At 50.8% G+C, this 14,132-nt stretch overlaps 2 protein-coding genes across 7 annotated transcripts in view; one reads left to right on the top strand and one right to left on the bottom strand.

Moving 5' to 3' along the window:
• LOC146569201 (kinesin-like protein KIF20B) overlaps positions 1-3,992 on the top strand; it is a 16,832-nt gene extending 12,840 nt beyond the window's left edge. For 3 of the 5 annotated variants that reach the window (XM_085285564.1, XM_085285563.1, XM_085285565.1), the window contains exons 20-32: positions 41-188; positions 269-469; positions 597-721; positions 799-972; positions 1,048-1,202; positions 1,277-1,443; positions 1,531-1,605; positions 2,377-2,537; positions 2,630-2,722; positions 3,136-3,195; positions 3,280-3,349; positions 3,456-3,628; positions 3,713-3,992. In XM_085285564.1, the coding sequence (XP_085141690.1) occupies positions 41-188; positions 269-469; positions 597-721; positions 799-972; positions 1,048-1,202; positions 1,277-1,443; positions 1,531-1,605; positions 2,377-2,537; positions 2,630-2,722; positions 3,136-3,195; positions 3,280-3,349; positions 3,456-3,628; positions 3,713-3,796 (1,686 nt within the window). In that variant the 3' untranslated portion in view covers positions 3,797-3,992. The remainder of the gene's footprint in view (positions 1-40; positions 189-268; positions 470-596; positions 722-798; positions 973-1,047; positions 1,203-1,276; positions 1,444-1,530; positions 1,606-2,376; positions 2,538-2,629; positions 2,723-3,135; positions 3,196-3,279; positions 3,350-3,455; positions 3,629-3,712) is intronic. The other 2 variants (XM_085285566.1, XM_085285567.1) reach the window with 1 other exon arrangement.
• Positions 3,993-4,670: 678 nt separating this feature from the next.
• On the bottom strand, positions 4,671-13,913 carry slc16a12b (solute carrier family 16 member 12b). 2 transcript variants are annotated; one of them, XM_085285573.1, is made up of 7 exons: positions 13,446-13,913; positions 8,181-8,284; positions 7,964-8,107; positions 7,633-7,887; positions 7,224-7,557; positions 6,146-6,405; positions 4,671-5,941 (listed from the first exon to the last, which is right to left on the bottom strand). In XM_085285573.1, the coding sequence occupies exons 1-7, from the start codon at positions 13,556-13,558 to the stop codon at positions 5,748-5,750; spliced, it is 1,404 nt and encodes a 467-aa protein (XP_085141699.1). In that variant the 5' UTR covers positions 13,559-13,913; the 3' UTR covers positions 4,671-5,747. The 2 variants fall into 2 exon arrangements, with proteins under 2 accessions (XP_085141699.1, XP_085141700.1); XM_085285574.1 differs by lacking the exon at positions 13,446-13,913 and adding an exon at positions 12,311-13,317 and having other exon boundaries at positions 4,672-5,941.
• Between the last annotated feature and the right edge of the window lie 219 nt (positions 13,914-14,132).

Here is a 14,132-nt window from a genome sequence, read left to right on the forward strand (position 1 = left end):
TGATTCCCACTGAGGCCTAACGCGGTGTTCTTTCATGCAGAAGCAGCTGGTGGAGTCAATACGGTCGCAGCTGCTGGAGCTTCAGCAGACCTGCAGCTGCACGAGGAGAGGACAGGAGGAGGAGGGGAGCAGGAAACATCAGCCTGACTCTGTGGAGGATGAGAAGCAGCGAGGAGCAAACAGGAGAGGTGAGGGGAGAGGAGGAGGAGGGGGAACATGGAGAGCTTGTGCTGAACCTTCATGCTCCTATCATCATGTTCCTCCTCAGTGGTCCTGGAGGAGGAGATCTGGAGGCTGCAGGAGGAAAATGACAGAAAGAACGAGGCCATCGTGGAGCTCAGAGGGAGGGAGGAGGAGCTGCAGCAAGAGAAGGCGAGGCTGGAGGAGGAGCTGAGGAGCCGGGTGGCGGAGGTGGAGGGGCTGAAAAAGGAGCAGGTGCTGCTGGAGGAGCAGCTGCTGGCGCTCAAAAGTATGTAGACGGGAACATCAGCATATGCAGCACACACGTCCACGTACTTTTGTTCATCACAGAGAAACACTGAACTTATCTCACTTTGTCGCCTCTCCTGACTCCTCCCCTTTCTGTCCTGCTGTAGACCTGGACGAGTGTCCAAACTGTGACACTGTGTTGGTGTCTCTGGAGGCGGAGCAGAGGGAGGCGTCCAGACTGCAGAAGGAGAACAAAGCTCTGGTGAACGGGATCTTCCAGCTGCAGACGGAGGTCTTCTTCTTCTCCTTTTCCTCCTCCTTCTTTTTCTGCTGCTTCTTCTTCTGCTGACGGTCTTTGCATCCCTCCAGGTGACCAGCCTGCAGGTGCAGCTCAAACAGCAGACTGACAGATCCGACAGCCTATCAGAGCAGTTCAAAGCCACAAAGACCCGCCTCCACGACCTGGAGCACCAGTCAGAGGAGAAGAACAACTCCATCAGCAGTCTGACACAGGAACTGGAGCACCTTCGACAGGAAGTGAAGGTTCTCTTTTTTTGTGAAAGCCGGTTGGTTGATCCTGGATCGTGTTCATGATGACTCACTGGCTGATGTGTTCAGGAGGAGGAGGGGCAGAGCAGCAGCGTTTTCCACGCCGCCATGGAGGAGCTGAAGAAGGAGAGCGAGGCGGCGCTCCAGCGCTCTGCTCAGAAATCCCAACAGATCGAAGAGCTGCAGACAGACAAGCGGCGGCTGGAGGCGGAGCTTACGCTCAGGTGATCGATATTGCCACCAATCAGGTTTTATCGATCCATAAACAGAGGTTGAAACTCTTCTTCTCCTCCTGCAGTGAGAACAGGTGCGCTGAGCTCAGAGAGGAGCTGGCCAATCAGAGAGCAGAATTCTCCCACCAGCTGGAGAGCCTGAGGGCGGAGCTCGATTCAGAAGGCGACGCCCTACAAGCAGCATTTCAGGACAGCGAGGAGAGGAGGAGGCAGCGGGAGATGGAGGTGGGAGGTAAGTAACCAATCAGATGAGCCGAAGGGGACGGTCAGCTGGCTGCTGCTCTCAGCTGATTGGCTGATGATGTTGTTTGTGTGTCAGAGCTGCAGCGAGTCTTGGATGAGAAGGAGAAAGGTCTGGAAGAAAGCCGCCAACAGGTGGAGACGCTCAGTCGAGGTAACGCGCTCTGATTGGTTACCTGAAAACTGTTTCCTGTTAACGCTCACGTCAGGGCACACTGTGCGCGTGTGTGTCTGTGTGTGTGTCTGTGTGTGTGTGTCTGTGTCTGTGCGTGTGTGTCTGTGTCTGTGTGTGTGTGTGTCTGTGTCTGTGTGTGTCTGTGCGTGTGTGTGTCTGTGCGTGTGTGTGTCTGTGCGTGTGTGTGTCTGTGCGTGTGTGTGTGTGTGTGTCTCTGTGTGTGTGTGTGTGTGTGTGTGTCCGGCACTGTCTGTCTGTGTGTGTCTGTGTGTGTGTGTGTGTGTGTGTGTGTCTGTGCGTGTGTGTCTGTGCGTGTGTGTGTGTGTGTGTGTCTGTGTGTGTGCGTGTGTGTGTCTGTGCGTGTGTGTCTGTGCGTGTGTGTGTGTGTGTGTGTGTGTGTCTGTGCGTGTGTGTCTGTGCGTGTGTGTCTGTGTCTGTGCGTGTGTGTGTCTGTGCGTGTGTGTGTGTCTGTGTGTGTGTGTCTGTCTGTGTGTGTCTGTGTGTGTGTGTGTCTGTGTGTCTGTGTGTCTGTGTGTCTGTGTCTGTGCGTGTGTGTGTGTGTGTGTCTGTGTGTCTGTGTCTGTGCGTGTGTGTGTGTGTGTGTGTCTGTGCGTGTGTGTGTCTGTGTGTCTGTGTGTCTGTGCGTGTGTGTCTGTGTGTCTGTGCGTGTGTGTGTGTGTGTGTGTGTGTGTCTGTCTGTGTGTGCGTTTGTGAGTCTTTGGTTTGATTCCGACCTGTTTTTCCTGTCAGAGCTGCAGAGGAGGGAGGAGGAGGAGACGCTGCCTCTGGTGGAAGAGCTGAAGAAGGAGATCCAGAAACTGCAGGAGAGGAGACAGGAGGAGGAGGATGGGGGGGGCAAGAGGATGAAGAGTGGGGAGTGTGAGGCAGTGATGAAGCAGAGAGACACTCAGGTAAGTCAGCCTCAAAAAGTACAAGAGAAGAAGAAATGCTGACGGGTTTTCACGAAGGAGCGTTCTGCTTTATGTTTTTACTTTTCTTTCAGGACCTTCGAGACTCTCCTCTTAGGTCCAACATGGCCGCCAGGAAGAAAACTCCCAGAACCACGGGGAGGAAGAGGAAGAGCTGCGAGCTGGAGGTAGGGCGGAGCCTATTTAAGCCTATCGCTGTGGTTGTGTGAATAATTAAGATTTTAACCCGTCACTGCATCCCGGGTTAAAATCACCACGTGTTAGACTTTTATCGTCTTCTGAAGCGCGGCCTCATCTCGCCTCACTGTGCCAGACTGGCAGGTTCTCGCCGCCAGCAGCCTTCTCAGCACGGAGGAGTCTAAGGGCGCCGGTATACTCAGTCTATCCGTTATACAGCAGGAAGCCGCCACAGTATTCTCCTGAACGACAGGTGCCGCCACCAGCATCACCTCGACAAGCTGACGCTCCGTTCTTCTTCTTTCCTTTCGTATAAATCACCAGAGGGTGGAGCCGCCTCCCAGAGTGTGTTTGTTTGTGTGTGTCTCAGGCGCTCTGACATGTGTGTGCTGTTGTGTTTCAGGTTTTGGTGCACAGTGAAAACAAGAGGAACAAACTGAGGGGAAACGCCCGTTGCGTTCAGGTGAGCCGTCCCAGCCGACAGGTAGATGAACTCACGCGTCCTCAGAGCCCTCACCTTAAACCTCCTTCTTCTTCTGTGGTGCAGGAGAGAGGATGCGCTCTGCAGAAGATTGAAGAGGCGATCCACACCTCACCGTGCGTCCTGGGCAGCAAAGGTCAGCCACACCTCGACCACCCAGCGCCAGCAGGGGGCAGCGCTGAGCTGCCACCGTGTCTGATTTTATGTTACAACAGAAAGTTTAGCTGAAGTGTTTCTAACAGGCTCGTCAGGCCCTGCGGCTCCAGAGCGAACTCACCGTCCCGTCCTCTCTGCAGATAAAAACATAAGCTCGGTGGAGAAGGAGGCGGTAACCGTGGCAACCAAACCCCGGCGAGGCCGCAGGAAGCTTTACAATATGGACCCGTGGGCGCCGATGGTGGACTCGCCACACACGGTGAGACGGAGTCTGACTCTGAGGCGCGAAGCAGAGTCGGCTGTTTGTTTCTAAATATGAATGCGTCTTTGTTTGTCCCGTCAGACGCCCGGAGCAGCGGCGGAGGATCGGGAGAGCGACCACAGCATCATGAAGAGGAAGCTACGCTCTCAAACCTGCAGGAAGTGACATCATGATTGATCTTTAATGTGCGGCGTTCTTCGTCTGTCATCAGTTTGTTTGTTTGTTTGTTTTTAATGTTTGGACCTTTAAAAAAAACAGAAACCCACCAGTTCACCTTTGTGAGGCTTTAAATTTAAGGTGGAATTGTTTAAGGTGGATCTCTGTGACTGCTGTGATGTAAATAAAGGTGAGCTGAATCATGTCCAGGTGAAGCTTCTTTCAGCCGCACTCACGTGAGGTCGTCGACATAAAGACAAAGTAAATGTCTCGGTGAGCGGTGTTCGGTCCGTCCCTGCAGCGGGCGGAGGCCGGGGCGCCTCCTCGGTACGTTTGTGCTCGAGCTCCGAGTCTGTCTGCAGTGCCTCAAAGGGATTCATGCTGTAAATAAAGTTTTACTGTAGCTTCCTCAGTGTGTGACTTCACTTCCTGTCTGGTGCTGAAATGTGGAGATGTCACATGAAGGTTCAGACTCCAGTGTTTGAGGGAGTACCTGAGGCGGCTGTAGCTCAGGAGACGGAGCCGAAGGTTGCTCCACTCTGTCCCTGGGCAACACGCTGACCTCTGAGTCGCTCCTGACGTGTTCACGCTGACGTGTCGGGGTGGGCGTGTCAGATAAAGTGGCTTCAGAGGTCTTACCTGAGCCACCTGGGGCTCCTTCAATGACATCACCTCTGCTGGCAGCGAGGACTCGAGGTGAGCCGCAGAATCAGGATGAAGCTGCTGATTCCTCAGCTCAAGCTCTGACACCAGCAGCTTCTCCTTGCGCTGGCTGACCTGCTGGGTGGAGGAGGGCGGAGCAAAGTTGTCCTCGCTGTTTATTTCAGGGTAAAGCTAACGTGAGCTGGACGACCGCAGAGCTCCAGCTGATCCATGAAGAAAACGCAGGAGGCACAAACTGAGGCAAAGCTTTTATTTTCCTGTAACACGTTACAAACATCAGCATCACTCAGACTGTGACATCACGCTCTCCACCAATCAGCAGCGTTTTCAGCCCCGCTGCTCACAACTGATATCTACCAGTACCTGTCTCAGGTACAGGTAACCTGAGTTACACCTGAAGATGATTCTGGTCCATTCACACACTCTCTCACACATAATGAGGCAGCTCAGACAGGAAGCTGTGAGTTTCTTCAACATTAAAACAAAATCATTCGTTTTCATTTTCAGCAGACTAAAAAGATTTCACTTCCTGTGAAGTCATCGTTTGATTGACACCTGTCAGCCTGTTTAGCCGTCTGCTTGGTTTTGGTGTCGAGGAATCTGATTGGTAGGCTGCGTTCACGCTGCAGGCGAAAGCATCAAATCTGACTTTTGTGACCCTGTGCGACCATCTATCCGATCATGGTGTGACAGTGTGAACGGCACAAATCCGATATCTTCACATCCGATCTGGGTCACTCTCGTATGTGGTCCTGAGTCCGATACATATCTGATGTTTTAGAAAGCTGCTGTTTGATGGTCACGTCGCATTAAATCCGTCTTTTACGTCACTGACACGAGACAGACGCCAATTATCAGCGCCGGAGAAGACATGGCGAACGCTTCCTGACCATCCAGTGAAACTGCTGGGAAGACAATGTTGGAGAAACAACAGCAATAAGGATCATTGTTTGGCCAAATGTAAATAACCAAACAACTTTACAACTTAAAGGAAAATTGGGAAACGTAAGGTCGGAAACAAGTCTTTACATTAAGGCCATCAGTCACACATACTGTTTGGTCTGGGTGTAAACAGAGCGCGTTGTGTGTGACGTCTTCTTTTGCGCACGCGGCCGCTCTGAGCGTTCACACTAGAGCGCGTTTGCTGTCGCATTTTATTTGTAGTGTGAACGAGCAGACAAAACAATCAGATTTGATCAAAAAATCTGAACTGAGCATCAAGACCTGCAGAGCGAACGCAGCCTGAGGGCTGTGAGGTAACACCTTCCTGTTGAAGGTGACGAAACCACCTGATTGGTCAGACAGGCTGAGGTGGAGGGGCTCGGGTTCCCTGATGACAGTTTTCAGAAGATTGCAGCAGCACCGAATCTGATCGATGGCGGCAATGGCGAATTCCAGTGACGGCGGAAAGAATGACTGCGCTGGCCAGCAGAGCGGCGCCGCTGAGGAGGAAAGTGGCTGTGTAACTTCCTGTAACATCAACCAGCCAGCCTGCAGAAAGAGAAGAAGAGTTTCAGGTGTGACATCATCAGTAGGCGATGTCAGAGTGATGTCATCAGATTTCAAATATCCAATGACGTTTGTGAGGACAATTAGACGCACGGTCTTTGAACACATATTTAAAATTTAGGTGGATTTAAAGTTTTTTCTCTTTTAAAGATGGATGAAGCAGGAGGGTGGAGCTGTTTCCCTCACCTCCAATGGGCGGGCTGACCAGGTAAGGTATGGCGTGGAGGAAGTAGACAACGCCCAGAGCTGAGGACAGATACGTAGTTCCGACCACATCAGACGTCACCACTGGGATCAGAGCCACGTAGGCGCCGTCGAAGTAGCCGTAGAGCACGGCAAAGGGCACGAGGAGCGGGAACGAACAAAGTAATGGCGTGAAGAGGCAGCAGAGACCCTCCATCCCCACCGAGAAGACGTAACAGGCCAGGCGGTGCGGCTTCAAACACCTGAGAGACAAACAGGACGCCCGACGGCATCAGCACTCAAATGTCAGCCATGTTTGTGTGAACTGTCCCTTTAAAAAGAAAGCGTTCTGCTGCAAAGTCGAGTGGGCGTCTCCATCGCTATCACCTGCAAACATCGTGACGCTCGCTGTGATGCTGAAGTCACGCCTGCACGAGCTCGAAGGCGCCGAGCAGCACCAATAAAGGTCAAAATCCTAAACACAGAGCGACACGCCGGACGTGTGCTTTGAATTCTCGCAAACGTATCAAAGATGAAGTAAAATCGAACATGGAGGAGACGACTCGCAGCTTGGGTCAGGTAAATGGACTGATTCTCATTTAACACTTTTCTACTCACGCGGAGTACTCGGAGCGCTCAGTCACCCAATCACTGCCATTCACACAAGCACTTTCCAACTACATCCACACTCCGAGAGCAACCTGGGGTCAGTATCTTGCCCAAGAATACTTGGCATGCCAGGGATCGAACCACCGACCTTCTGATCGGTGACCTGCTCTACCTCCTGAGCTACAGGAACCCCAAAGCACCTAGTTGAAGCACCTTTGGCAGCAGGTACAGCCTCAGGTCTTTAAGCGTCACGTGTGGACGGAGTTCATCCTCCACCAGGACAATGACCTGGTGGAGGATGAACCTTCACCCTAGTCTGAGGTCCAGAGCAGTGGAAGCAGGAAGCACCTGCGCTGAGCCCCGAGAGTCACAGGAAGGCTAATAAACGTGCTCGCGCTTCCCCTCTGGAACGAGGCTGTAACGTGTGGAACAGGCCAGCGTCAGTGTTCGTCCTCGCGCACACTCGCCTTACCTTCTGTCCGTCAGCCAACCGAAGGTGATGTTCCCCACGATGTCGATGACCCCCAGGATGGACATGAGGAAGGCGGCGTGCTGGTGGCTGATGCCGGCACTCAGGGCGTAGGGCACCAGGTAAACGAAGGGGAGGCTGCAGCCGCTGGCCAGAAACAGGAAGGACACGGCCAGACCCAGAAAGTCAGGCAGCAGCAGGAAGCGGTACTCCCCACAGGACAGGAGGCGCCACATCCTCCTCAGCCTGGGGGCGGAGCTTTCAGGTGGAGGAGGCGGAGCTAGGAGGTCCACAGAGTCTTTGGGAGGTTTCTCCACGTCCTGCTGTGAGATGTCACCTGCACCAGAACGCACAGGTGAGTCTGATTCTGATTGGCCCGCTGAGGGAACATGTGATTGATGAGAACACCTACCACACTGCTCCTCCTGCAGTGCTATTGGTCGGAGCAGCGCTCCACAGACGCACAGGTTTGCAACGAAGGCGCTGAGGACGAGCAGTGCCCCCCTCCACGAGTACAACTCGATGAGCATCTGCACCACCGGAGCCAGCACGAAGGTCCCGATCCCGCTGCCCGACATGGCGACACCGTACGCCAGCGCCTTCCTCCGCTGGAAGTAACAGCCCACCAGGGCGATGGCGGGGGTGTAGCACAGGGCGAAGCCCAGACCTGCGGACAGATTTTACGTGTCAGCATGATAAAGAGCACGCCGCTGTAAGATGGGGAGGACATGTCTGAGTCTGACCTGTCAGGATCCCAGCGCTGAAGTAAAGCATCTCCAGGCTGGTGGCGAAGGAGCTGAGCAGGAGGCCGCAGGAGGCCAGAAGGCCCCCCGCCACCACCGCCGCCCGGCAGGAGCAGCGGCTCCCCACCAGGCTGCCGACGGGAGCTGCACATACAGACACGCTCAGCCTCACGTGACCACAAGAACCACTCTGTGATGTCTGATTGGCGGTACTCACCACACAGCATGGTGCTGCAGTCCAGCAGGCTGTGGATCCAGGCGGTGGCGGCGTAGTCGGCCCCGAAGTGAGCCTGGAACTCCACGAATAAGATGGAGACACACCTGCAGACACAAGAGAGGGTTAACACTGCCCCCACCTTTGACGCTCGGCTGCAAAGACACACCATGACTGTCCCTGAAAAAAGTTTCAGTGCACTACAGTACCCATCATTCTTTGCTGCTGCTCAGATTTAAATAGAATTTCTTCATCTTTTGCAGTCAGCTGACTTTGTAAGTAAGTAAGTTTATTTATTAAGCGCTTTTCACAGACAGGCAGTCAAAGCGCTGCACACAAAGATTTGTAGCTCACTGATTGGATGTTTCTTGCCTAAATGCATCTTGGGAATTGTAGTTCTCCCCCCAAAACAGACTGTACATGAAGATGGATGTAAAGTTAAGTCTTCAACGTGCATTCTCCCTAATGCTGATTAGAGTCAGAACAGGAAGTAGGGAGGGTTTAAGGCGGCACTTCCTGTAAACAAAGCATAGTCAGGGCAGGCGTGTGTGTGTGTTATGTAACGTGTGCCAGTCACACATAACTTCAGGATTAATGTGTCGTTGTATAACTGCAGTGAGAAACATGGGGGACGGGCCTGCTCTCTCGCCTCACTGTGAGGACATAACACACGCACAGACGCACAAACACACTCTTTCACAGCGAGCTGATGGAGGGGAGGCGGAGCTTTGAACACATGTTCATGTTCCACAACAAAGACTTTAACTGAACAAACACACACATCCACACATGTGCAATAACACTAAGTGCAATAATCTTTTCTGGCATCGTTGTATTTTTACTCAGTTGTATATAGCATTCGTATTCTATTTTTATCTTATTGTATATTTTTATTCTATTTTATTCTACTGTATATAGTATTTTATTTTATTCTATTCTGTACAGTTGTGTACTGTATTTATTCTTATTGTATTCTAATTTTTGCCTCATAACTTTTGCACTGTCCACTTCCTGCTGTGACAAAACAAATTTCCCACGTGTGGGACTAATAAAGGTTATCTTATCTTATCTTATGTTTCTGAGAAGTTTTCCAGCTGCAGCAGCAGTCGCGCCGGTCTCCGGTCGGAGCAGGAAATGTGGGTCAAAGGTCACAGGAGGAGGCCGCGTGTCTCTGTGTTTAACCCATTCAGCCCCGGGGGCCAGGCCGCAGCAGGGCGGACCCGGCGCCTCCGGTAAACTTCCTGTTTGGAAGAAAGGAATAGCATAGACGATCCGGTCACTGCGGGCACCGAGGACTCCTCCGTCAGACGCGTCCACCCGGGAAGCACAGCTGAGTGTCACTAATTACTGGATGGAAGCAGGTTTCCTTTGGCTGACAGCAGTGTCAGGGCGTTTCTGAAATGTCAACCGCTCTGCCGTCCTCAGGGGGCGGAGTCTTTAACGACAACATCACAGATGCGGCTGGTGGTGCAGCGGTGCAGGTGTTTGGTGTAGGGGGTGTGGGGCTGTAAATCCCCCGAGCGCAGAGCGAGCAGCAGAGCTCCAGAGTCTTTGAGCTGCACGTGTCCTTCGCATACAAAGACGCTCTCCTGCTGGAGAGCTCTGCTTTTAGCTTGGAACGACGTTCTGAGGGTAGAAGGTGAGCAAACACCGGCGAGGCTGTTCGGAGACGATCTCAGAGGGAAAACCGGTCACGCAGCTTACTCCTTACGAGGAAAAAGTAATCTGAGTACTAAGATTAACTGAACCTGAAACAAGCAGCCTGCACGCACTGTGGAGCTAATGCCAGCTCAGCCTCCCCCACCCATTAAAACCAGTTCACCCCGACACACAGCCCCATCTCCCAGTGAGACCAGCTACACGCACACACATAATTAGATGTTGACTGCTCTCAGATCAGTGTCACGTGCTGAGAAACGGTGTGTTTTTGAATCTGTGTGTTCTGGTTTCTGCCTGGTCTGACTGGTGCTCTGCAGGCCTGCGGTAAACATGCTTACATGCATGCTTACATAACATATTCTTAAATATTTTATTAATAATCTTAATCTGCAGAATAACGAGGAACTACAGTGTAAAATAGTGCACACCCCATGCCCCCCTGTAGACACACCCCTGTATGTGCTGAAAATACCTGTGAGGTGTTTTTCCTGTTATTATTCCCCGACCTGCAGAGTGTAATACTTCATCATAAACACGTAGCACTAGCTGGTGTGATGGTACTTATAGTGCTTTTTTACTCAGTCTGTTTTCACACACTTCATTCAAACGAGATGTCCCACCGATGACCCACTCTAACAAACAAGCCACAGGTGCCCAATATAATTATAAGTTACTTCTACTGAGCATGCTCCTAATGCAGGGCGTTCAGACTGATGGTGTGGATGTGATGGTGAATGAGGCGGAGCAGAAGTCGCATCTTTTTGTGCAGAGGGATGAATTCTGTAGACCTCGTCAGGCATGTTTGAGGCTCATACTCTTTAAAACTTTGGATGCTAAGTACCAGCAACAAACACCATCCACAAACCTGCAGCAGCTCTCTGTGCGCTCTCACTTCTGTGCAGAATTGTGAATCAGTGATTCTGAGAGGCGGTTGAACTCTGGCCCACACATCCTCTGGCTAAGTGCTGAACTCCACCCAGCTTCACGCTAGGGCTGGGCGATATGACCTAAAATCCATATCGCGGTATAATTTGAAGCACGTGTGGTAACGATATATATCGCGATATATTCTTTTCTTCTGTATAACGTGTTTTCCACACTTAAAATCCTTTAATGTTCTCAAAAATCGAGAGTGTGCCTTATGTAAGACTTCTGGTTGTGCTTACTGACCTCGAACCGATTTTGGCTGCAGAAATCTGTTAAAAATGTCTTGATGGATGTTTAGAGCATTACGGCTGCCGTAGGGAGGAGCTTCGCGGAGTAATCTGGGTCCAAAACTCCGTCATCTTCACGTCCCAAAGTCAAACGAACACTGAGAGTTAAAAACGGTCTAAATTCTTTCATCTTTAATTAAATCATCAGCGTTGCTGCTTTACCAGGTGTAACAATTAAGTTTAACATCCATGAAAACAGGATTTATTAAATGTAACAGAGTTAGAAGTTAACAGGAAGTTAGCTCGCTAGTTTCCACCTAAACATGACATAGCATGTTCTGACTGAGAGATTTCTGAAGCTAATTAAAACGTACAGCTCTGCTGTCACTTCCAACATAAATGAAGACAGAAAACTAAACAGCTGTGGGCCAAAGTTCAGTCAGGAGAACAACTGAGATCATTCATCCACAATACGAGGTTAGTTATTGATATACGGCAACAACATGGGAACAAAGCAGCTGCGAGAGGATTCAACATTAATGAATCAATGTTACGGAAGCGCAGTTTTTGGCTTTCCCCATATTTCAAAAGTGCTTCGCCTCTTTGCTGTGACTGTCGCCCGCCATAATTTGCAGATGATAATGGTTTTAGCCGCTGCGACGCTTTCGACTAAAACAGGCGCAGCTTGATGACATCATCAACATGCGCTATCACGATATAGTCAAAATCTCTGTCGTTGGCCAAATTTATATCGTTTCTATCATATATTGTTTATATCGCCAACCCCTACTTCACGCCACCCAGCTTCAGGCCTCAGACGCTTTTTCACACGCAGCCACGTCACTAATTAATTAGGGATGGGCATCGTTTAGGTTTTATCCGATACCAGTATCAAACCGGTACTTTTGAAACGGTGCCGGTGCTTAAACGGTGCTCGAACCGGTGCTTAAAGAATGGAGAACACAAACTTTGTCCAAAAACCTCTCATGTTCAGCTGGTTTTTTTTGTAAAAAGATAACAATGTTAGCCTTTTCTGCAGCTATGGGGCATATATGGCATCACTCTTGGCTGGAAGCAGTGCTTAAACAATGGAAAAAACACAAACTTTGTCCAAAATCCTCTCATGTTTAACTGTTTCCCACTTTTTCTTTGGTCATTTTAGCCTTTTTGTCCAGGGTGAAGGGAGTATCTGCCATCAAACAAGAAGACAGCCGCATGTAGCTATGATGATGTTTGCTAGTTCACCTTACATGCATTAATGTAATAACGTGGTTAGCCTACTCAACGTAAATTACACACGAACAACATGAAGCTACTCACGCAGAGAAGAACGGCTGCTGCTGCATCATCATCCTCATCATTTCTGCTACACTGGCAGGGCTAGGGGCCAGGACTCTCCTCTTCGTGTTTTTGGGGGATGTTGCATAACAGGCAACCCACCCGCAGTAGATGCGCACGGTGTGAGGTCTTGCAACAAGCTATCAAATACGGCGCATTTCTCGGCTTTTAACAAAATGCTATACGTCGCCAGGTGTTTCATCAGATTGGAGGTGTTACCTCCTTTGACAGTATCACAGTATCAGCTTAAAGCACTTGTTGCTGCTGAGTTTGCATCTTTTGCTGTGAAGTACAGCCAGACTTTGCCTTGGGCATTTTTAATCTGTAGCTCTGCTCTAAAAGAACGTACGTGCCTGGACCCGCCTACTATCCTCAGAAACGTAAAATGATTGGCTAGAATCCAAAGTGTATCACAGCTCAGGCGGAAAAAAAATAAATGTGCGCTGCTTTTCGGTCTGGTTACTACCGTTTATGTCAGAACCGGTGCCATGATACCGGGACCCATCCCTATAATTAACCTCAGTAATTGGCAGATGTTTCTCCAGCAGGTTTTTTTAAAAGTAGTACACAATGTTCCTTTTTTGTTGCGTGTGTAACAAAGAGAAACATGCTGCTGTGTCACAGTGAGAAGACTGGTTTTAATTTTAGGGCAGATCTCTGGACCGTCTTCTGTTGAATGGTTAAAGGCTGTTTGGCAATCGCTCTAATTGGCCTGAAGCCCTCGTTACTGAGTCATGTCACAGGAATGTTGTCTGCATGTCTTTGATTCTTCTTTCACTGAAGATTTTGTCTCTGAAAATGTTTTGATCTCTTTAAACATGTCCACATACACGCTCAGGTGCCTCTTTAAAGGTGTATCAGGGCCATAATGAACCCAAAGTGACCTCAAAATGCAAAACAACAGAAGCGATTCTTGCCCGTCTCTTTTATGTTTGCACAAATCAGTAAACTCTGATATAACAGCCAGTCTAACAGACACCATCATCTGTAGCTACACTAACACGGCTGTGTGCAGTGTTGGTGTGGACGTCCACGATCCCTCACTCTGTGCACCAAGACTGTAAGGGTCCTCACACAGCTATAAAGACCAGTATATGGATGTGCGTGTGTGCGTTACCTGGTCACTGCACGTGTGCACACCGTCACCATGAAGCAGCATCCAACAATCACCCACCCCCACCCGCCATCCGGCGGCGCCCCCCGGCTGTCCCGCTGCTTTCCAGCAGCCATCGCTGCAGCTTCACCACGGTGGCTGACCCTGGAGCTTCTGGTGCAAACCTGAAGCTGGTCAGCTGCTTCACAACAGCAAAACAAAGGTAAAAGTGTGGCTTGGACCGCAGGTGATCAGGTATCCAGGGGCACTCAGCCCTCCCCCAATGAGGGGTGGAGATCGGCCAGGTGAAGCTGGGTGGCAGAAGGACAGAAGAAGGAAAGGAAGACGCTCAGATTGTCTCCAGCAGATTAAAAGTCTCCTTCAACTTCCTCTGAGTCGAACCCAGTAGAGTCCCAGTGGAGTGACAGTGGAGTGACAGTGAAGTCCCGCCACCCTAATTCTGTCTGTGGGTCTAAAAGTTCCTGCGGTCAATGAGTGACACCCCCCCACCCCCACCCCCCCTCAATCATTAACCACACTGTGTGAACGCTGAGGCCCCCAGCCCGGACCTGATGACGGCAGAGTCAGCAAAGAGTACTGCTGCGAAGGGAGCGCTTAGTTCTCCACACCCTACCTCCCCCCAGGGCCAGGGGTGGGTGGGGCTGACTGAAGGGAGGATGTCTCAGGTGTCGGGTGACGCAAACAAGCATT

Source organism: Mchenga conophoros, linkage group LG8 (genome assembly GCF_057382185.1).
Source record: "Mchenga conophoros isolate Kocher_MC1m ecotype Shallow Benthic linkage group LG8, M_conophoros_male_GT1.1, whole genome shotgun sequence".
In the NCBI taxonomy this organism is placed as follows: domain Eukaryota; kingdom Metazoa; phylum Chordata; class Actinopteri; order Cichliformes; family Cichlidae; genus Mchenga; species Mchenga conophoros.